The following is a 23,874-nucleotide window of genomic DNA, read 5'->3' on the forward strand; positions in this document are numbered from 1 at the left end:
CCAGCTGCAAGTGGCATGAGCTGCGTCATTGTCCCCCATGTCCATCTCCGCTTCTCTGCGGTGTGGGTGGTACAGGCCTGAACCCGAGCAGAGAGACCAGCAGCTGGCCTGTCCTGCAGGGTCAGGTCTTGGCAGGCGTGGTGGGATTTGTACCGTCACACAGGGTAGGAACACGTTAAGTTAAATACCCAGCGTGGAGGTGGTGCAGCTGCCTTCACGGAGCCCCGGGCAGTGACGCGCCCCAGGCCCTAGCAGTGCTGCTGGTGAGCTCCCACGGAGGGGAACCTGTCGCGTGGTTCCTTCCAGGAAAAGCCCACCTGTCCCCGTGTGTCCTGTGTAGGACAGCCTGCCCGGGCTGTGGGTTTCTCAGCCAGAGGTAGAATCCCCAGAGGGAGGGAGGCGGGGTCAGGGTGGAGGTCCAGGGCCTCCAACCCAGAGGTGGGGGGGTCTTGCTGGGGGCGTCTTCTCCCTCCAGGGGTCCGGGATGACGCAGCCCAGATCTGACTTGCAGTCCTTAAATCTTACACATGTACGTCTGGTTTATTCTTCACGTAACACGATAATTTAAAAAATCATTTGAGAAACTTACCTTCTACAGCGAGGTCACATGCGCAAACCTCCCCTGGAGGCCACTGCTCTCCCGCAGGAAGGACGGTAAGTCCTGGCCCCAGCGACACTGACGCAGGTCACCGCCGGGGGTTAGTTTTCAGCGGCTGGTGAGCCAACGCAGACGCACAGGTGCCGACGGAATAAACACAATCGCACACGTCACGTATATATGACCAGTGTCTCAGGTAAAAATATGTATTTAGAAACACGAAGAGCTACGTTACAGAATGACAAATTGCTCCGGGCTGGAGTGTGGAGGCGGCGGGTGGCAGCCCGGTGCCCTGAAGGCCGGTCAGCCCTGCGCCAGCAGCCGGGCCCGGCAACGCTCCCTCAGCCTGGCGATGCTGGCTCTGGACAGGCTCCCAGGCTCCGAGAAGATTTTCTGGAACAGAAAGGGATTAGTTTAGACGCCGCAGTGCCTTTCTCCTTCCTGCCCCTGGTAAAGGCTGGGCTGAGGCCCGCTGCTCAGTGAGCGAAGGAAGGTCACCTGTTACCATCACTTTTTAGAACCGAAAGGATGTTAGTGACGGAATAACTCAACCATCAGCACAGGCGCGGCCCGAAGAGTCTGCGGCTTCCCCACGGGGCCCGCCGGGGCGCTGGGAACGCACAGCCCCTTTGACCTTCACCCCAGAAGGGCAGGGGCGCGGGGAGCCCGGTGGGGCGGCCAGAGTTTGGAGCAGAGAAGGGTTTACTGCGGGGCTGAGCAAGGAGAACAGGCGGCTCGTGCCCCCAAAAGGCCCAAACTCCGGGAAGGGCTTCAGCAAAGCATTTTCAAGACCAGATGAGGGAGGGGGTCCCAGGGTGTGTGATCAGCTCTGCACAGTTCTCTGGTTGTTGGTGAGGTCACAGGGTCACATTATCAATCCTCAGGCGTCAGAAGGGCTGGGGGCGACATTCCTTGGTTTTAGCATCTGAAAAACTCAGGAAACGTGCATGAGATACGATTACCTGGGTACTTCAGAGGAGCCACAGCAGAGGAGATGGGGGAGGGGTCTGCCCTGGGAAGGCCCACAAGGTCTTGCTCCGTTACACTTGGGTCACGTTTAGTACTTTAAAAATTTGAATCCAATCCATAAAATGTCTCAGATTCTGAAGCCCGAGGCTCTAAGCTCCTGGAATTAAAATTCAGTAACATCTTGTCCAATTTTCATTCTTTTGGTGTTTGTTTTTGTGGTAAAACCCACATATTGGGTTGGCCAAAAAGTGCCTTCGGTTTTTAAGTAAAAATAAAACTCATTTTCACCAAGAACTTTATTGAACAATGTATTCACCCTTTTGTTCCACTACCTTCTGCCGTTTTCCAGGCAACTTCATAATTCCTTCTTCCCCAAACTTTTATCTTTCTGAGCAAAGAACTGTCCCAGGTGCCTCTTACAGTCTTTCAGGGAATTGAATTTTTTTCCATTAAGAGAATTTTGTAAAGACCAAAATAAATGGAAATCCGAAGATGCAACGTCTGGTGAATACCGAGGATGAATCAGAATTTACAAACTGTAACAAGCTGTAACAGCTTTTGCCTGGTCATTAAAGAAATATGCGGTCTTGCGTTATCCTGATGCAAGATTATGTGTTGTTTTCTGTTGACTAATTCTGGATGCTTTTCATCGAGTGCTGCTTTCAGTTGGCCTAACTGGGAGCAGTACTTGTTGGAATTAATCGTTTGGTTTTCTGGAAGGAGCTCATAATAGAGGGCTCCCTTCCAATCCCACCATATACACAACATCACCTTCTTCGGATGAAGACTGGCCTTTGGTGTGGTTGGTGATGGTTCATTTCACTTGCTCCACAATCTCTTCCATTCCACATTATTGTACAGTATCCACTTTTCATCGCCCGTCACAATTTGTTTTAAAAACAGAATGTTTTCATTATGTTTCAGTAGAGAACTGTATGCGGAAATACGGTCAAGGTTTTTTTCGCTTAACTTATGTGGAACCCAGACATCAAAGCAATACACATAACCAAGCTGGTGCAAATGATTTTCAACGTTTGATTTGGATAGTTTGAGTATGTCGGCTATCTCCCATGTGGTATAACATTGATTGTTCACAATTAATGTCTCAATTTGATCGCTATCAACTTCAACTGGTCTACCCAACAGGGGAGCATCGTCCAGCGAGAAATCTCCAGCACGAAACTTCGCAAACCACTTTTGGCACGTTCCAGCAGTCACAGCACCTTCTCCATACACTGCACAAATCTTGTTTTGCATTTTGGTTGTGTTTTTACCTTTATTGAAATAATAAAGCATAATATGCTGAAAATGTTGCTTTTTCCCTTCCATCTTCAATATTAAAATGGCTACACAAAAATTCACCAATTTTGATGTCTTTTCTTAAAAGCCGTCACAATACAATCTAACAAAATTGGTTTTTTTTAATGTCTTTATTGGAGTATAACTGCTTCACAATACTGCGCTAGCCTCTGTCGCACAACAAAATGAATCAGCCATATGCATACATACATCCCCATATCTCCTCCCTCTTACATCTCCCTCCCACCCTCCCTATCCCACCCCTCTAGGTGGTCAAAAAGCACCGAGCTGCTCTACCTGTGCTATGTGGCTGCTTCCCACTAGCTATCTACCTTACATTTGGTAGTGTACATATGTCCATGCCACTCTCTCACTTTGTCCCAGCTTCCCCTCCCCATCCCCCACCTTGTCCTCAAGTCCATTCTGTCTACATCTTTATTCCTGTTCTGCCACTAGATTCATCAACACCATTTTTTTTTTTTAGATTCCATATATATGCGTTAGCATACAGTATTTGTTTTTCTCTTTCTGACTTACTTCACTCTGTATGACAGACTCCAGGTCCATCCACCTCACTACGAATAACTCAATTTCATTCTTTTTATGGCTGAGTAATATTCCATTGTATATATGTGACACATCTTCTTTATCCATTCATCTGTCAGTGGACATTTAGGTGGGTTCCATGTCCTGGCTATTGTAAATAGAGCTGCAGTGAACATTGTGGTACATGACCCTTATGAATTATGGTTTTCTCAGGGTATATGCCCAGCAGTGGGATTGCTGGGTCATATGGTAGTTCTATTTTTAGTTTTTTAAGGAACCTCCATACTGTTCTCCATAGTGACTGTATCCATTTACATTCCCACCAACAGTGCAGGAGGGTTCCCTTTTCTCCACACCCTCTCCAGCATTTATTGTTTCTAGATTTTTTGACGATGGCCATTCTGACTGGTGTGAGGTGATACCTCATTGTAGTTTTGATTTGCATTTCTCTAATAATTAGTGACGTTGAGCATCTTTTCATGTGTCTCTTGGCCATCTGTACGTCTTCTTTGGTGAAATGCCTATTTAGGTCTTCTGCCCAATTTTTAATTGGGTTGTTTGTTTTTCTGAAATTGAGCTCCATGAGCTGTTTATATATTTTGGAGATTAATCCTTTGTCCATTATTTCATTTGCAAATATTTTCTCCCATTCCGAGGGTTGTCTTTTCGTCTTGTTTATGGTTTCCTTTGCTGTGCAAAAGCTTTTAAGTTTAATTCAGTCCCATTTATTTTTGGTTTTATTTTCATTACTCTAGGAGGTGGGTCAAGAAAGATCTTGCTGTGGTTTATATCAGAGAGTGTTTTTCCTATGTTTGCCTTTAACAGTTTTATAGTGTCTGGTCTTACATTTAGGTCTTTAATCCATTTGGAGTTTATTTTTGTGTATGGTGTTAGGGAGTGTTTTAATTTCATTCTTTTACATGTAGCTGTCCAGTTTTCCTAGCACCACTTATTGAAGAGGCTGTCTTTCTCCATTGTATGTTCTTGCCTCCTTTGTCATAAATTAGGTGCCCATATGTGGGTGGGTTTATCTCTGGGCTTTCTATCCTGTACCATTGATCTATATTTCTGTTTTTGTGCCAGTACCATACTGTCTTGATTACTGTAGCTTTGTAGTATAGTCTGAAGTCAGGGAGCCTGATTCCTCCAGCTCCGTTTTTCTTTCTCAAGATTGCTTTGGTTATTCAGGGTCTTTTGTGTTTCCATATGAATTGTAAAATTTTGTGTTCTAATTCTGTGAAGAATGCCATTGGTAATTTGATAGGGACTTCATTGAATCTGCAGATTGCTTTGGGTAGCATAGTCATTTTCACAATATTGATTCTTCCAATCCAAGAACACTGTGTATTTCTCCATCTGTTTATGTCATCTTTGATTTCTTTCCAGTGTTTTATAAAGTTTTCTGAGTACAAGTCTTTCACCTCCTTAGGTGGGTTTATTCCTAAGTATTTTATTCTTTTTGTTGTGATGGTAAATGGAATTGTTTCCTTAATTTCTCTTTCTGATTTTTCATTGTTAGTGTATAGGAATGCCAGAGATTTCTGTGCATTAATTTTGTGTCCTGCTACTGTACCAAATTCACTGATTAGTTCTAGTAGTTTTCTGGTGGCATCTTTAGGATTCTCTATGTAGAGTATCATGTCATCTGCAAACAGTGACAGTTTTACTTCTTTTCCAATTGGTATTCCTTTTATTTCTTTCTCTTCTCTAATTGCTGTGGCTAGGACTTCCAAAACTCTGTTGAACAAAATTGTTTTGAATGAAGTTGAAGACAACTAAGTGCTACTAGAGCCATCTTATGGAGAAAATGACGAACCTTTTGGCCCACGCAATAACTTACAGCCTAACCACTCCAGGTGTGTGGCTGGGTAGTGTAAGCTATGCTCAGATGTTGGGCATCAGATCTCCAGAACCTTCTCATCTTCCCAAACCCAACTCTGTCCCCAGCACCGCCCCTTCTATGAATCTGACTCCTCCAGGGGCCTCACATATGTGGAATCTGACAGTTTTTTTCCTTTTGTGACAAATTACTGAGCATAATGTCCTCCAGGTTCATCCACGTGGTAGCAGGTATCAGGACTTTCCTTTTTAAGGCTGGATAAAATCCCATTGCATGGATGGACCACATTTTGTTTATCCATGCATCTGTATGGGCATTCAGGTTGTTTCCATGCCTTGGCTATTGTGATGATGCAATGAATGTGGGCGGGCTGGGGTCTCTTAGAGACCCTGATTTCATTTCCTTTGGATAAATGCCCAGGAGTGGGATTGCTGGATCTTATGGTATTTCTATTTTTAGTTTTTCGAGGACCTCCATACTGTTTTTCACAGTGCCTGCACCAATTTACATTCCTACCAACAATGTATGAATAGGGTTCCCTTTTCTCCACATCCTCACCAACATTTGTTATTTGTGGTCTTTTTGATGATAGCCATTCTGACAGGTGTGAGGCGATAGCTCATTGTGGTTTTGACTTGCATTTCCCTGATGGCGAGTGATGTTGAGCATCTTTTCATGTACCTGTTGGCCATCTGTATGTCTTTTTTGGATAGGGTCTGTTCAGGCCCTCTGCCCACTTAAAACTTTTTAAAAAAACATTTTGGCCATGTTGTGCGGCATGTGGGATCTTAGCTCCCTGACCAGGGATCAAACCTGTGCCCCCTGCATTAGAAGTGTGGAGTTTTAAGCACTGGACCACCAGGGAAGTCCCTCTGCCCATTTTTCTTTTTCTTTTCTAAAAATTTATTTATTTATGGCTGTGTTGGGTCTTCGTTGTGGTGCGCAGGCTTCAGTAGTTGTGGTATGTGGGCTCAGTAGTTGTGGCTCGCAGGCTCTAGAGCGCAGGCTCAGTAGTTGTGGCGCACGGGCTTAGTTGCTCCGCGGCATGTGGGATCTTCCTGGACCAGGGCACGAACCCATGTCCCCTGCATCGACAGGCAGACTCTCATCCACTGCGCCACCAGGGAGGCCCGCTCTGCCCATTTTTAAACGTAATTCCTTGGCTCCTTGTTGGTCTGTGGTCTCTGTGTGTCTGGATGTTGACCCCTTAGCAGATGTGGTTTGCACAGTCTCTCCTGTTCTGTGAGTTCCCTCTTCACTCTGCTGCCGGTGTCCATTGCTGCACAGAAGCCCTGATTTTGCTTTTGCCCTTCTTGCGTGGGCTCTTTTCGTTTTGACTGCCCACAGCAGCTCAGAAGACGGTCGGGGCCGTCGGTGAGCAGACTAAGCAAGGAAGAAACCAGATTTGAGAAGTGGAAGCAGGAAGGGTCTCAGAGTTGCTTCCAGTAACCGAGAAACTGCTTCACAACGAGGAGGAGAGAAGGTGCCTGGGGGGCGGGGTGGGAGCACCTGGGAGCAAGTGCCCAGCGGGCCAATGACCTGAGAACAAAGTCTTCAGATGGGTTTGGCTGTCCTCTTCCCATTACGTTGCTCTCAGCTGCCAATGAGACCACAGCTTTCATTCTCAAGGAAATTCTAGATGTTGTCACACAGGATTTCAGAGAGGTTTGACCTATGAACCGCAGTTTTGCTGAAATGCATATACAACTTTGTAGAGACCCCTGAGAAAATAAGACCAGGGCCACCTCCCTGCCAGCGTCCCATGATGGCCACACCTGTCGTGAGCAGACACATGTTTTTACACAGTGGTTTTTCTGCCGTGTGGGGAGACCACCCCGCCGATCCTCCATGTCCACTCAGCTTACAGGGCCCAGAACACCTTTGGGCCGGAACACCGGCTACACCCGCCATGGACACACGTCCGCCTGCAGCCATCACACAAGCAGGCCAGGCGCCTGCACTAACTGAGCACCTACTGTGTGCGGGTGCCCTGCTCCACACAGACGGACTCGCACCACCTCGGAAGCATCAGCCCGAGTCCAAGGGCTGGACGCCAAAGTTGCACTGTCTGACTCTCTTTGTTCCAAAGTCCAGGAGGCCGAGCCACAGGGACAGAGCAGGGCATTAGCTGGGGCTGGGGCGCCCTTTGGGGAGAAGAAAACGCCTGGGCCCAGTGACGCAGCTGCACCACCCACTGAGTGGAAGGCACTGAAGAGCTCTGAAATCTCCAGGTAAAGGGTGAATTGTACCGGGGTCTTCATTTACTGAAACCAAACACCTAAACAGCCCTAGGCTGCAGGACCTCCTCGCCAGGGGTCTCGTACCCTGGGGGTTGGGGGAGGGGTCACGCCATCAGTGCAGCTATTTCAAATGGGAAGCTGAGGAACACAATGGGCCGGGAGTCCGGGTCAGCGCTCCCCCCTCCCAGGGTCACTCCCGGGCTGGGCTTCACGCCCTCATCCCAGTCGTCCCCCCGTAAACCCCTCCCCCCAGCCCACGCCTTCCCGCGGGCCTGTGGGATGCAGCATCCACTTCGTTCACTCATGTGATCTGAGTTGTCCACACGGCCTGCGCCAGGCCCAGGACCCAGTAGGGAGGGACAGACAGGCGTGACCCCACCAAGGCCGGAGAGAAGTCGACAGGCGTAGGGCTGAACAGAAATGGGGGACCCGGTGTAGACTGGGTCATCGGGAAAGCCTGGGATGGGGGCGGTCACCTCCCAGGCCCGGGAGAAACCAAGGTGTGGATCCAACGGGGCTCCCAGGGGGGCCCCAGGTGGCACCCGGCCCCACCCCTGGGCTGACGGCACAGGAGGGGAGCACGGGTGAGCACCCTGGGTCTGCCGGGTGCCCCGGGCTCCAGGAGAAGCTGGCCTGGAAGGGCTGGAGCCCCTCCCTGGGCTGCTTAGTGGGGAGGGCCGGACAGCCCGCGCAGGGAGGCCGGCAGGGCGCTGACACCCACCCGCATGAAGGTGTGGCATTCGGTCACGAAGTTCCCTCTGGTGATCTCCTTGAACTTCTCACAGATGTCGGGGATGCTGGCGGCTTCCAAGATCAAGGCCTGATGTTGCTTGATGAGGGTCAGCGCCACCCGGAAGATGATCTTGGAGCCCTCGTTGAACAGACAATCCCAGATGCGAAGCACAGTCTGCAGAGGAAGAGACAGCGGGTCAGCGCGTGGCCGCCCAGTCGGCCCCAGTCCGAGCCAGGCGCCCTCACCTCCACGGGCAGGACGTCCACAAACAGGCAGATGAACCAGCGCGACACGACCAGGGTCCACAGCAGGCCGTGACTGTCCATCAGGGCCGCCACCGCCGGCAGCTTGGTCCTTACCAGCTCCCCGAGGACCTCCTGGTCCGTCTTCAGGCCCAGCATCGAGGGGCTGTAGTAATCTGCTCGGGGACAGGGGAGAAGCAGGGACGTGGACCCCACAGACCATAGCCCCTGACAACCGCGACCCTCGCTCCCCCTGAGCCGTGAGGGGGGCCACCCCCAGGGACCCTTTCCAGAGGATGACCCAGGGCAAGATCCCAGCCACAGGGATGCAGGAACTCCTGGGAGCAATGCCCAGAGTGGGGCCCCGGGCCCCAGCACTCCAGATAGCAATGCCCCACTGGGCATCTGTCACAACCTGATGGAAAGCAGGGACGTTTGCAACCCAAGATCAGGCAGCCAGCCAACAGTGGGTGCAACCAAGTGTCCGCCTATGGATGGACGGGAAAACCGAACGTGTGAGTGTCCTGGCCCCCCCCAAAGTGTCCTGGGCACCCCCCAGCACAGAACACCACCCCTCTTGTGTCACGTGTCCTATTTTCCTCTCGTGGAGAAGATGCAGGTGAACGTTACAGGAGAGCATCAGACAGACCAACGCTTCCAACCGCGTGACTGTCCTCTGAACGGACACTTTCTTGCCAAGGAATTTTCTAGCTTAATGTCGTGTATTATAATAAATCTTAATGCTTAAACTTTGCTATAAAAATAGGAATAAAATAAAATAATAAATCAGGGGGTCTTCCCTGGTGGCGCAGTGGTTAAGAATCCACCTGCCAAGGCAGGGGACAGGGGTTCGAGCCCTGCCCGGGAAGATCCCACATGCTGCGGAGCAACTAAGCCCGTGTGTCACAACTATTGAGCCTGCACTCTACAGCCCATGAGCCACAACTACTGAGCACACACGCCACAACTACTGAGCCTGTGCTCTAGAGCCCACAAGCCACAACTACTGAGCCTGTGCTCTAGAGCCCGTGAGCCACAACTACTGAGCCCACATGCCACAACTACTGAGCCTGTGCTCTAGAGCCCGCGAGCCACAACTACTGAGCCCACGTGCCACAACTACTGAGCCTGTGCTCTAGAGCCCGTGAGCCACAACTACTGAGCCCGCAGGCCACACTACCGAAGCCCACGTGCCCAGAGCCCATGCTTCACAACAAGAGAAGCCACGGCAATGAGAAGCCCACGCACCGCAATGAAGAGTAGCCCCTGCTCGCCGCAACTAGAGAAAAGCCCACGCGCAGCAACGAAGACCCAACACAGACAAAAATAAATAAATAAAATAAATAAAAAAATTTTTAAATAATAAAATAAAGTAGGAAAACATGGTATGCGTTCTGTGCCCACTGCCACACAGTTTGGTCATTCACCATAGCAAAGGGAAAGACGTTCTTGTTAATTAAGTATTTGGGTTAAAATAGAATCATTATGAATATCAACACGACATCACGGTCACACCAATGGTTTTCAGAGCGTGTGCACACGCTAAACCACGCTCAGTACTAAAGACCCCAAAAATCCGTTACTAGAAGTCTGTTCAGTTATAAATACCTGGGACTGAAGCTTCCTTCCCTACCACACCCTCCTCTCACTTCTGTTCCTAAACCCTAGGGCTGCTGGCTGTCCTGTCCTCTCAACTAGCAGCGCTCTGGCTCTGGTCCCGGGGGAAAGGGGCAGGCTCCGCTCCCCGTCCTGCAGGGTGCTGAGCTGTCTCAGGGGAGCGCGGCGGAGACAGAGGATTTACGAAGCCGTGAGCACAGCACGTCCTCATTCTCGGTTACAGACAGGCTTAGGGCAGCTCCCAAAATAGTCAAGGTCACACCCCAAACCCGCCACAGGCCTGAGCCAGTCACAGGAGGGTCGCTGACGACCCAGTGCCCCGGTCTGCCGTGAGCCGCTGATGGCAAACCCCAAGGGCCAGGCCCCGCCTGCAGCCCCCCTCAGCCTGGCCGGCCTGTGCACAGACGCCAAGGACCTTCTCCCCGAGCCAGGCCTCTCCCGGGGTCGCCCCACTTTGCAAACAGCCCAACGGCTGTGTCAGCAAGTGGAGAGGGGAGCGCTGCTGCAGGGGCAGGTGGGCCCGGGGGGCCCGGGTACTGTCGCCCCCACAATGAGCCCTGCCCGCCTTTGTCTGGGCCACACCTTCTGACTTCAGTGGGGCTGCTCCCGGGAGGGGCAATCGTCGCCCGGCTCCCCTGTGTCTCAAGGGGAAACGGGTCCGACCAGCTCTCAGGACGCAAGTGTGTTCGTTCCTAAATGGGCTGCCTCATCAGCAATGGGACATCCCGAGCTGGCCCAGCCCATCCCACCCCCCGTCCCTCCTCTGCAGGCTCAGCAGTCTGAGGGCAGATAGGGTACGGGTTCCCGGGAGGAAGAGACCCAGACATAACTTTCTTGACGTAAAAAAGAAGCCACTTTAGGTCTGGGCCATCCTGTGATCTAAGCCCGGCCACGATGCCGTCCTTGCAGAAGGATGGGCCTATTTGCATCGTAGTTTGGTTTGACTGAATCTAATAATGATCAGAAATGACATTTTATGGTCTTAACCATCAGTCTGTGTGATGCACTGCCCCCAGGGGGCCACCTGGAGCCTAGGTCGGCCCTTAGGGCCTCTGTTTATCTCGGTCCCGCTGCTATCACCACCAGGCTTTAGGCTTTGTGCCCTGATGTTCCCCAAACCCCCAAAGAGCACCTGGAATTGGTCACGGCGGGAACGTTCATCATAATGCGGTCTCTGACCTAACCGAGCAAACGGTGACCACGGAGCCGTGTGGGCGTTTTGTCTGGAAGCCTGTGAATCTTCTCCCGACAGCCGTTCAGGCTCCGCCATGAAGCCGGAGCAGCTGCCCCTCTCCGCGCTCCGTCCCCGCGGGCGGCATCCCCCCAGCCCTTGCTGACAGCGGCACAAGCCTGAGGAGAGGCCCCCTCTCCACGGCACCGCCCAGGCTCACCTCCTGGGGGCGCAGAGCTGTGGGTCTGAGCCCAGGCCCCCGTGTCGCCATCCGTGAAGGGGACTCAGCAGTTGGCGTGTGTGGCGTGGCTGCTCCATGGATCAGACAAGAGAGGGTGCAGGCGAGCCTGGAGCCTGGACGGGCCCCGGCTGCCCTCACCTCTGAACACGCGGCCCCCAGGAGGGGCAGCTGCTCTCCCGAGTGGTCCTGGGCTGAGCCCGGCCCGACCCAGGAAGGCGGGTGGGGGAGGAGGGGGAAGGAAACGGGAGGTGGGCACAGCAGACAAGACCACCAGGGCTCGTCGCGTGGGCAGCCAGCGCCCGTCCACAGTCACCAGGACTTTGCCAGCGGCTGGACCAATCACCGCCATTGTGGCTGGGGGGGGGTCACATCTGCCCAAGTCCTCTCCCACCCCAGACGGCTCCTGCCACTTCTTGTCCCAAAGGGACCCTACTCTGCAGCTTACCGTCTACGCGGCACATCACAGAAATTGGTGGTGGTTTATTAACTAAAACAATTAACATTCAATAATAAATAGAAAAGTAGAAACGCATGAGAGGAAAGATCTTCACCTCGAAAGCGGTAACCACAACAGCTGACGGTCACTGCGCTCACGGCCATTCACGAGCTCAGCAACGAAGGCTACAGAAGCCCGGCCGCTCGCCTGTCTGCTCACTACAGCCGCGACAATCCCCGCGGTCCAGACACCAGCGGCGCAGACCAGGATGAGGAGCCGAGAGCCCGGCTCAGCCACGTCCAGGCCCCGAGATGCAGCGCCGCCTGCTGGGACCCCGCATCTTGCGCGCTCCTGTCTCAATTCAACTGCAGGAAGGTTTTCGACCTCGACTCTCAGACAGTTCCTTCTGTTTTGTCACGTCTTGACTTGTCAGTGGCATCGTTTCAGCAACACCAGAAAGTGACAGTTCCGCTCTTACCGCGAGGACTCAACGTACCCGGGAGTATTCTGCCAACAAGGGCGTCCAACAGCCAGAAGGACTCCTCTTCACTCCTTGTCACCAGAATCAGATACCCGGCTATAAAGTTCATTCCCTGAAATTAGACAAAAGAACAAAAGAAACTCACTGAGGTCTAGACCACCTGCAGATTCTGTAATCGCCTGGCTAACTGCTAACTTTCCGTTTTCCTGGCTTTTCCCTAAAACTTGCCTGATTCTGGAACGACCTTTCAGTGGAGCTACAGCGTCTAAGGCTCTACCATCTAGTGACACGTGTAGTTGGGCCCATGACTCCTGACTTAGAACAAGCCAGGGCCTCATGTTCATGAAACTGTATCGGGGGGAAACTACACCAGCGACCACACTTCCTAGGAACGGTAAGGCGCGTGGTCTGACACTCGGGGACGTTGAAGTGGAATCTCGTGATAGAGCCCATTTGGGGAAATACAGGGTGCACAGCGCCAAGGGGGCAGACGCTGCCATATACACACAGCTCAGGACCCTCAGCCGCCAGGGGCGGGTGGACCCGGGAAGGAGCAGCGGTGGCCGAGCGCCGAGTCAGCATCCCTCCTGCGTGACTGGGTTTCGGGTGACTTCCACTTTCTTCTTTGCTGCTTCTCTACAACTTCTAAAATAAACACGTATTTCTCTAGCAATAAGGGGAAAATCCAGCTCTCATCAACCAACAAGTTAAATTTGGACCCAGACACACCACCCGCAGAGGCTACGGGTCACCAGCGAGACAACCATGGGGAGGCCAGCCCCCCGACCCCGGGACCTCGGACTCCTGTCCTGTGGGGCTGAGGGACGATCGACTCCTGCCTGTGGGGCTGAGGGACGATCGACTCCTGTCCTGTGGGGCTGAGGGACGATCGACTCCTGCCTGTGGGGCTGAGGGACGATCGACTCCTGCCTGTGGGGCTGAGGGACGATCGACTCCTGTCCTGTGGGGCTGAGGGACGATCGACTCCTGCCTGTGGGGCTGAGGGACGATCGACTCCTGCCTGTGGGGCTGAGGGACGATCGACTCCTGTCCTGTGCGTCTCAGCCGGTGGCACAATGTCACGGCAGCCATAGGAGGCTCATACGTGCGTGTGTGTGTGTACATACATGCGTGTATTTCCCAAAAGCCAGCAGAGCTTTGGTATCAGGCTCATGTTTAAAATTGTGTGGGCTATTTTTTAACACTATTTTTAAGACCCACAAGAACAGCAGCTAGAATAACCTAAGGACAGTTTCTCAGCCACCCTGTCTCCCTGACTCCTGAAGGCCAGCTCCTGCCCCAGGACAGGACGTTAAGGGCAGTCGTAACAGGTGACAGTGACAGGGATTCCCTCGGAAGAACAGACCCGCCCAGCTGTGTCTTTCCCACAGGCACCCCCTGCGGAACAGTGGCCTGAAAACAACCTGGGAATCACGCCGGCCGCTCTGAACGGCGTCCTTACGTGTCTTTGCTGCTGGTCTTTTCAAAGCTCCCGCCTCACTCCTTCCTGCGACACCCCGTCCCCCAGGAGCCGAGGCCACACCACGTGCCGTCCACCTGGGACACGAGCTGCCGGGGCCGCCCCGAGTAGGCGTCCGTGTCCCCTGCGCCCCGCCCGGCGCTCGTGGTCCCGGCCCTGGAGCCACCTGGGACCGTAGGTGCTACCACCCAGGGCCTGCCTTCCTCTCGGGGACGCCTTGGCCCAGCCTCCGGCTCGGGGGGCACAGGGGCCTCGCACGCAGGGACAGGAGCCCCCAACCACAGCCCCTGGCCCCTGCCCACACCCGCCGGGACCCGGCAGCCTCCGGAGTGCAGGGCGGGAGGGCACGGTCCCTTCGGCTCCCGACCAGCTCCCCTCGCTTTCTGGGTCGTGAACACTGTCCCTTCGATGCTCCAGAAGGAGAGTCTCCAGGGAGGAACGAGAACTGATTCCTGCCACGTGACAGGCAGCTCCGCGCAGCAGGAACAAAGCAAGACCCCTGTCACCTCTCACTGCCGGCTGATCTGGCTCCCGGAAACAGCCTCGAAGGGCTGGCCTACCGCACGCGTGCACGCTCAGACTCACATGCGCACGCCCACCCTCGGCACCAAAACGAGAAGGTGCCGGTCAGCACAGCCCATGCTCACCTCACCTGCTCCCCCTTCCCCCGCCCCGTCTCCATGGGTTGGCACCGCTGGGCCACGGTGAAGTCCCAGCCTGTGTCGGGGGGACCTGGCAGCCCAGGACCAGGCTCACGTCCCTGCCGGGGCTGCGGGCGCCGGGGGCTCACCTGGCAGTAGCCCACGCCGCGGTTGTGGTGTCCGTAGGCCAGCAGCACGTTGTACAGGGTCCTCTGCAAGCAGGGGTCCGAGCCCTTCCGGAACCGCACGTTGTCAGGGAAGGTCCTGTTCATGTCTGGGAGGAAATCCGCAGCGCAGGCCGCTCAGGGCTGGGGACAGAGACGGCTCCGCGACGGACCCGGACCCTTCCTGACCGCCACCATCAGCCGGCCTCGGGGGCGCAGAGGCGGCCCCCCGGGGCCCCTGTCCCGCGGCAGCCTGGCCCGGGGACACTGGTGGGCATGGCAGCCCTTCCTCTCGAGTCAGCAAGGACGAGAGCGGGCTCCTCGGTGAGGCCGGGCTGCCTGGGCCCTGGTGGCTCCTGCCGTCCCCGCGCCCCCCGCTTAGCTGGGGAGGAGGTGGGGTGACAGGCCAACAGGTTACAGAAAACTTCGGACAATTTTCCCAGCTCTGGAGACTGAACACATGAGGAGGCAGGACACCCCGAGATCCCCGTTTAGAGACAAACAGACAAAAGGGAAAACTAAGCACGAGAGAAACTCCTCGCCTCTGGCTTCCGTCTGCAGGACAGTCCCCCTCCCCGCCCGGGCCGGACGCCTGCCTTAGGGAGCTGCGATCCTGTGAAGCGAGGACGGGGTCACAGCAAGGAGGGCGGGGGTCAGCTAACAACCACTGTGGCCCTGCTTGGATCAGAGCAGCGGTGTCCACGCGGCAGCGGGACTCTCGGACACAGCTGAGAGCTGGAGGCCTCCCCACTGCTGCAGGAGTTCTGCCCCCGGGCTCCGGCCCAGGCCTGGTCTCTGCCCACGAAAACCAGCTCTGAGCCGAACAGCACGCTGCCTGCCTCAAAGCACGTAAGTTTTCATTGTATGTTTTTTACAAAGAAGAGTTTTTTCCTGGAATTCTGAACCTTCCAAAAACTGGCATCCACCACAGGGAAACGAGCGGTTTTCACTAATTCAGACTAGAATGACCATCAGTGCCCATTGCTACATAATGTTTTCTATGGTGAGATGTTTCTCCATGTTTTGAAATCTCTCTACTCATACCCCACTGCCATGCTAGAGGCAGACACGGCGGGACGTCTGGTCTGCACTTACGTGGCACGAAGCACCCGCTCTACTGTCCCTATAAAATGACTGATCCAGACTCTTCAAAAATAGACCTAGAGGGCTTCCCTGGTGGCGCAGAGGTTGAGAGTCTGCCTGCCGATGCCGGGGACACGGGTTCGTGCCCCGGTCCGGGAAGATCCCACATGCCGCGGAGCGGCTGGGCCCGTGAGCCATGTCCGCTGAGCCTGTGCTCCGCAACGGGAGAGGCCACAGCAGTGAGAGGCCCGCGTACAGAAAAAAAAAAAAAAAAAAAGACCTAGAATCATCACGTGACCCAGCAATTCCACTTCTGCACATGTACCCAAAACACTGAAAGCAGGGTCTCTAAGAATTACTTGCACACCCCCGTTCATGCAGCATAACTCACAGTGGCCAGAGGGTGGAAGCAGCCCAAGTGTCCATGGACAGATGATGGATAAACATAACGCAGTCTCTACACATAACAGAATGTTGTTCAGCCTCAGAAAGGAAGGGAATCCCGACACACGGTCAACGTGGGTGAACCCTGAGGCCGAACCTCGAGGCCGTTACGCTCAGTGAAATAAGCCAGACGCCAAAGGACAAATACTGTATCATTCCAGCCATATGAAGTCCCTAGAGGCGTCAAAGTCATAGAGACAGAGTGTGGATGATGGGAGGCGGGGGAGGGGATGGGGACTTAGTGCTTAATGGGGACAGAGGTCAGGGTGGAAAGACACAAAGGTCCATTTTATGTGTCCAAAAACTCTGCACTAAACAGAGCCTTTAAAATTCATTCTTCAAACAAACAGCCACAGTCTACTTTATCTAACACGATCGGCCTTCGCTCGGACCTGAGGTCTCTTCCCACCCCGAATCAGCACGTCTGGCCCTGCGGAGGGACCCCCGCACGTGTGCCTGCGGGGTCATGGCAGTGTCTGTTCTGAGCCCTTTGGCCAGGGTTTGCTGTGGCATCAGGATGCAGCCAGCAGGCTCAGCGCTCCAGTGCCCCCCACCCCGTCTCCAGCTCTGGGATCTGAGACCCCTACTCCTTACGCTGGGGACACACCACTTTCTCAACGTTACAAGTCAGTCCAACCTCTCTGACATTTAAAGTAATCAAAATTTTTTAATGAAGTATTTGTGTTTAAATCTGTAGTTCTCAAAAGCTGTTCAAGTCAGAAAGGCAGATGTATTTCCTAAAAATCTAATTATTCAATTTAGGTTAAACATTTTTTTGAGTACTTTGAACTTTTTTTTTTTTTTTTGCGGTACGCGGGCCTCTCACTGTTGTGGCCTCTCCCGTGGCGGAGCACAGGCTCCAGACGCGCAGGCTCAGCGGCCATGGCTCACGGGCCCAGCCGCTCTGCGGTATGCGGGATCTTCCCGGACAGGGGCACGAACTCGCGTCCCCTGCATCGGCAGGCGGACTCTCAACCACTGCGCCACAAAGGAAGCCCGAGTACTTTGAACTTTCAAGAGCCTATGAGCCTATCCCTATGGGACCAGTGAGGAAATTGGAGGAAAAAGAAGATAGAAGCCCAAAATACGAGCATCCCTGGACACTCAGAGTATGACATAAAGAGAGGGCTCTGGTGTGCGGCTTCCTGCACGTGTGCAGCTGTGTCTGTGAGTCCGCGGGGGTCACCCAGCCCACGTCCCTCCTGTACTGACTGCCAGCTCAGCGGCCTCGCATTCCTGGAGGGATTCTTCTCAGAAGAAACCTGGTCTTTCTAGTACCATTTTCCTTACCACCTAGCTAGACACGCAAATATTTTCTGAACCAGTTCAAATCACTGTCCTCCCCTCGTGAATGCCTGAGTTTTGATTTTCCTTTCAGAAAACTGAAATCAGTTGGTGCATCTTTAACCACGTAACTTTCCTCATCAACATCACAACATCACCGGTGCTAACACAGTTTCCTTCTGGGGGTGCCACCCAGCCCCCATATCCCGGGGGACGGACCCCGTGCGTCACCTGTCCTGATGGCCTCCTCCAGGCTGTCATCCCTCTCTCCCTGGAGGAGATGGCGGTAGTAGCCGGGGTTCTGGTCCATCTGGGCCTGGGCTCCGCTCACCCCCATCCAGACACGGGCCCGGTGCTCCAGCGGGATGCCCTTCCGGATGTAGCGCTTCACTGAAACGGAGGGAAGGGCGGCGTCACACAGCCCGCTGGGCGCTTCCCGAGGCCAGAAACCACAGGGTTTGCTTCTGGCTCTCACCGCCATCAGTCAGTCAGACATAAAAAAGGTGCAAACCTTCACGCACCTCCACCGAACTGATACGTGCGCTCATTACAGAATTCTGCTCTCCGTCCCCAAGCTGGGCCCGGTCCGGAGGCTACAGCTGCCCCGGTACCTCTAGCTCGCTGTCAGCACAAGAACACGGGCTGCGAGGGTCACCTCCAGTCCCCACCCTGCCCGCCCCTCGGCCTGTGCCGGACGCCGAGGCACCTGCCGTATTTAACAGAAAAAGATGATAGGCTACAGTCAAGAAAAGCACTATTGCTAAAATCCTGAACTCAAACTGATGGCCACCTGTACGGGAGCACCTGAAAAGAGGCTTCCTGGAGGCCACGCCTCGAGCACCTGCCTGCTCCTGGGAGGGCGTGTGGGACAGGAAGCGCACGGCAAACGTGTGCAGAAGGATGCGGGATGACGAGGGACGCCCAGAGGAAGGAAAGGACAGATTTTAACACCAGCCGCCAAAGGCAAAGAAAACTCGAGAAACCCTTTGCCAGTTTAGAAGCGTGTTGTAGGATCACGTCTGGGCCAGAACGTCTTGGCCAGCGTGGCTTGGTCTGGTCATTCTGTTATGGGGACGTGACGTTTTTAAGTCTACCTCCAACTTAGTACGATTTACACGAGCCCTCAGGGGTCAGCGTGACCAGCAGCGCCCAGAGTGGATTAATCCTCTTCTTGCAACAGCAAGGGGACGGACAGGTCAGGCCTAACTTGGGAGGGGACCATTCCCACTGGGACGGAGCAAAAGCAAAGGACACGCAGAAATCAACAGGAACTCCGCGTACGAACAGCAAACCGCTGAAATAAAAACACTGAGACAGTATTGCTTACAATAGCACCAGAAATGAAAGGAGAAATATTTAGGTATAAATGTAACAAAACATCTGCAAAGAGAAATCAAAGAACTAAATAAACGGAGAGAGACGCCAATACACCTTCAGGATCCCTCCCGCTGCCCTGTAGCTGCCTCCACAGACACCCAGGCCTCTGCCGACGTCCAGGCCTGCAGGTCAGCCGCCCATGATCACGCAGGAGGGGCTCCTGAAGGCGACCGACTGTTCTGAACCTTACCTGTGGCGGGGATTACCTGACTGTGCATTTGTCTACACTCATAGACCTGTACGCCAAGAGCGAATTTCACTGCAAATTTTTAAAAATTAATATAAAGTATAAAAAGGAAAGTGCACACTGGTTAAACCCCTCACACTGTGCCTCAGGAGCCCCGACCTTGAGTAGGCCTCAGTCTCTTAACCTGTGAAATGGGAACAAAGCACAGCCCAGTGCCTGAAATACAGTCAGGACTCGGGGCTCTCGGCTGGCTGTAAGAACAGTAACAACACCCAGAAGTTTCAGAGAATAAAGGCTTCTGTTACTTTCGTTGTTTGTTATCTGAATTTACTAAGTTTCTTTGGAAGAGAAAGAAAACGGTTTTCCCATCCTCAGAGACTGACAATTCCCCAAGGGCAGGGCTAACCCATGCGTCCTCCTGGACATTTGGAGGAGTGTAAAATATGTGGTAAAAACAGTTGGCAATTTTTTAAAAAGAAGCTAGACCGCAAAGAATTAACTCCCAGCTGTCTGCCCCAAAAAAGTTAAGCAGATCCCCAGGTTTTTTATATTTGTCTTTAAAATATGTTTTGCAACTTCATTCTCATTTAGATGGTGCTAATACCCTAGCTCACTGGGCAGGAGACATAGAAGAAGCAAACAGGACGGAGCTTTTCCCTCACCAAATGCCTTCACACCAAGACGGAAAGGAACGTAAGGATAGCTTCCAGGTCGAGCACCGAGAGCAAGCGATCTCAGGCTCTGGTGGATACTCGCCACAGACAAAGAAAAAGAAGAAGAAAAAGAAAAGCTTCATCGTATCCACAGCTAGCGTCCCCAAGCGGGGTGAGTTTCAGCTGTCATCTGAAGACTTGCTGGATGCCAGGATTTGTGGGTAATCGCGTGACTGACTGGAGACAAGACGGAAGTCCTCTCAAAAAAAGAACAAACACAGTGGGACCCAAAAAGCCGAAGCAATGAAGGCACGGGAGCAAAGGTGGTCTTCGGGTGCGCTTGCTGGTGTCAGGGTCAGGGTTCCAAACTCAGCTGCCTGGCTCTTACTGCACGAGCTGGGCCCCACAGCCCTCACACGGCCTCCCTTCCCTGGGATGCCACACACCCGACGACACTACGGCCAGCCCGGAACGTCTGGCAGGAAAAAACTGGATGTCCATTTCCTGGATCACGCGTCCACTGCTGTCTACGCCGACTGCCCCTCCGGTGGAGCCCTGTGGGTGCTGAAGCCTCCCCAGCCGTCACAACCGGAAGCCATACCAGCTCCAGCGGCAACGCCCTGGCCCAAAGAACCGTGCAGGCCCACATGCCTCTCGCTGGATTTCCTGAAAGAACTTCAGGTCACTATGCTCTCCGGTTCAGCTCGACGGTGAACCCCGTCCCCAGGCCAAAGGCTCACCAGGGATCAAGTATATTTGCTCCTAAACCTGTACGCCAAGTATACTCGCTGCCATGATCAGACAGTTAAACGAACGTTGCATGTATTTTTTAAAAATTAAAGCAAAAGGGCTTCCCTGGTGGCACAGTGGTTGAGAGTCCGCCTGCCGATGCAGGGGACACGGGTTCGTGCCCTGGTCCGGGAAGATCCCACATGCCGTGGAGCGGCTGGGCCCGTGAGCCACGGCCGCTGAGCCTGCGTGTCCAGAGCCTGTGCTCTGCAACGGGAGAGCCGCAGCAGTGAGAGGCCCACGTACCGCAAAAAAAAAAAAAATTAAAGCAGAAATAATTGTTATCTCAATAAAAGCAAGTTAAATTTTCAGAAAAAGTTGATAAGTGCTCCAAAAGGCAAAAGCAAAAGCAAAACAAAACCTTTAAATCAGACAACCTAAAAAGTCGAGGAAAAGACTAAAGATCTGGAAGGATTCTGCATTCAGATTGCTTTTATTCCTGATCCACCTGGAAAAAAAACCCGGACACTGGAAAATAGATACAACGCGCTAAGTACTGTTTCGGCAGGAAAGATACAGAATTGGTGGACCCTCCCTGTTCAAAGAAAAGATGACAGGATAGAATCAAATGACAAAATCAAAGAGGAATAAACATGCACGTGTGTTTTATAGAAAAACAAAGGCTTATGCGCACATGTACATCTTGCAATGATTCTCTGCATTAACTGACCTCTGGGTCAGCTGGACCCCTGTGTCTATATTGGATAGGAAGTCTTCTCCTGCATTAAAAAGCAAACGACAGGGCTTCCCTGGTGACGCAGTGGTTGGGAGTCCGCCTGCCGGTGCGGGGGACACGGGTTCGTGCCCCGATCTGGGAAGATCCCACATGCCGTGGAGCGGCTGGGCCCGTGAGCTATGGCCGCTGAGCCTGCGTGTCCGGAGCCTGTGCTCCACAATGGGAGAGGCCGCCAACAGTGAGAGGCCCGCATACCGCAAAAAAAAAAAAAAAAAAAAAAAAAGCAAACGACAGCCCAAGAGTGCACCCTGTTCCTGGGGGGACGTGGGACAGTCACCAGCGGTCACTTCTACGGGAGACTGGGGTCTGGGCAGCAGAGAAACTCAATTCAATTCACATCTTTTAGTGTGATTAAGATGTTTTCCCATGTGCAAAAATTAAGTTTATTTTTATATACTTGTGTGTAACGTTTAAAAACAAATCAAAAGGGAAAAATGAAGCCGACGTTGCTCGAAACACGTTAACAGCAGCAGCAACGCAGGGACGGACCTCGACGTACAGTCACGCAGGATATTAGCTTCGGGGTCTGGAAAGCAAGAAGGGTCAACCTTTGAGGTCCCTTCAGGCTGATTACATGAAACGCTAGTTTACCCATGTTTTTACTAAACACTGCCCACCAGTAACAGCCTTGAGGAGGGAGGGCCTGGTTGAGGGTGAAGCCCGGGGTGAGGCCAAGGTCCAGGTCCACCTGCCTCCACCCCACCACCCCGCGTTAATCCCACAAGTATTTCCCAAGCATCTCCTGTGTACTGGGGGCCCCTTTAAAGGCAAAAAGTGACCTGTCACCCCTTTTGCTTAAACGCTGACTTCTCTCTGCCTGGTGGTGCAACGTGTGCCCACCTGTGACCTGGTGCAGGGCCCCTGTTCCACCGCCGGGCCCTCCTCACCACACCCCTAATACTCTGGTCACAACTCAGTACCTGGTGGCTGGGACCTCCGCCCTCACCCCTTAATTGTCATTAATGTCCCATGTCAGGAAGCCCCAGTAGCCCCTCTGCCCCACGTACTTGAGTTTCCTTAGCTCCCCGGGGCACACTCCTGTCCACCCCTCACCACCTGCCCGCAGGTACCCACGGTCCACCCTCTATCCACAGCGTGAGGAACACTGCAGGCAAACACTCCATTCATTCATTCAACAAACACTGAAGCAATCATACATCCAAGGCAGCCGGCAGGGAGGGGTCTTTGATCCCAGCAGGGGAAACAAAGGATAAAATAAGTATGACCCACACCGCATAAGACACGGAGGAACAGAAAATAGGCAAGGAAAGGACAGGAAGTGTGGGGCCGTGGGGTGAGACGGGAAGGCCTCCTGGAGGTGGCATTCCAGTCCAGACCTGAAGGAGGCGAGGGCACAGCCTGGGGCTGGCGAAGAACCCCAAGGAGAAGCAGGGGAAGAGGTGGGGGTGCAGGAAGGACCCCGCGTTCACTCTGCGGGGGCCAGGGAGAGCTCTGCCCAGAAGCGCGCAAGGGCACAGCCCTGGCCACTCTCATTTGGAGGAGCAGGAAATCGACCTTCTTCTGGAAAGAAGGCCGTGGTCTCCATCCCTCTCAAAGGACAAGCAGGCCTCATGCCAGAGGGAAGGAAGGAGGGCCTGCACCGTGACCGTGCAGCGCCCTCACCTGTGAGCCTGCGCGGGATACGAGCCGGGCTCGCGGCAGCCTTCCCCCCCCCCCCACCCGAGATCCGAGACCCGAAGGAACCCCAAGCCCTGACCTCCCTGGCGCGCCCGTCACCCGTCGGTCGGGTCACTTGTTGCGCGCCTGGTGGATCAGGCTCCGCACTCACGTGTCATACTCTTCTGGACACCACCGCCTCCCTTTAGAAGTCTGGACCATTTTATGGCTCTTCTGGTGAGTATCGCCAGGTAGGTGGAAAAAAATTCTTCATAAGCTGCATAATCAAAGTCCTCAGGCCTTTCAAACCCGTACGGATCGATCCTACGGCACAAGAAGACCCAGAGTAAAGTTCCGCGCGCACGTGGGACGTAGGACCTCCGGCGCCCGGCGCCCAGGGCCCCCCGTGGGGGGCGCGTGTTCCCCCCCCCCACCCTCCCGGGTGCAGGAAGGGGCGGCGGGCCGAGCGCGGGCGCGTGCGCAGCGCAGGGGCCGCCCAGGGGCGCGCAGGCGCCGGGCACCACCGCCCCCGCCAGCTCCACGCCACCGGCACCCGCGCCCGCTTTCCCGGGCTGGGCCAGGGGCGCCCGGGCCTCGCGCGCCTACCTGGGGACGCGGTCCCGCGCCGCCTGCGCGCGCCCCGCGAACTCCATGCCACAAGGGGCGGGAGGGGGCGCCCGGGCCGCGGGGCTGGGGGTGCCAAGTCCACCTCCCGGGACTCTGGGCGCCTCCTGCCTTTCCGCCGGGCCGCGGGCGCCAGGAGGCGGGGCTGGTGGCGGGGGAGGGGCGGGGAAGGAGGGCGGGGGGTAGGAGTGGGAATGTCAGGGGAGGGGAGGGCGGGGGCGCGGCTGGCGAGGGAGGGACGGGGCTGGGCCCGAAGGGATGAGGGGGCGGAAGGGGCTGCACCTGCTCCTGCTCCAGGAGCAGCTGGAGCCCGGAGCCTGGGAGGGGCCGCAGCTCGGCCGCCACCCGGTCCCCGAGGCCGGGAGGGAGGAGGCGCGGGATG

The 23,874-nt window shown here is 54.3% G+C and overlaps 1 protein-coding gene across 1 annotated transcript; it reads right to left on the reverse strand.

Annotated features, from left to right (window-relative positions):
• Nucleotides 1–783: 783 nt before the first annotated feature.
• GRTP1 (growth hormone regulated TBC protein 1) lies at nucleotides 784–23,630 on the reverse strand. Its single transcript, XM_060079788.1, has 8 exons — nucleotides 23,475–23,630; nucleotides 23,041–23,192; nucleotides 17,741–17,899; nucleotides 14,684–14,808; nucleotides 12,429–12,525; nucleotides 8,471–8,643; nucleotides 8,214–8,399; nucleotides 784–991 (listed from the first exon to the last, which is right to left on the reverse strand). Exons 1-8 carry the CDS (start codon nucleotides 23,519–23,521, stop codon nucleotides 902–904), a joined length of 1,029 nt encoding a protein of 342 aa, XP_059935771.1. The 5' UTR covers nucleotides 23,522–23,630; the 3' UTR covers nucleotides 784–901.
• Nucleotides 23,631–23,874: the final 244 nt, after the last annotated feature.

This window comes from Mesoplodon densirostris, chromosome 17 (assembly GCF_025265405.1).
Source record: "Mesoplodon densirostris isolate mMesDen1 chromosome 17, mMesDen1 primary haplotype, whole genome shotgun sequence".
In the NCBI taxonomy this organism is placed as follows: Eukaryota; Metazoa; Chordata; class Mammalia; order Artiodactyla; family Ziphiidae; genus Mesoplodon; species Mesoplodon densirostris.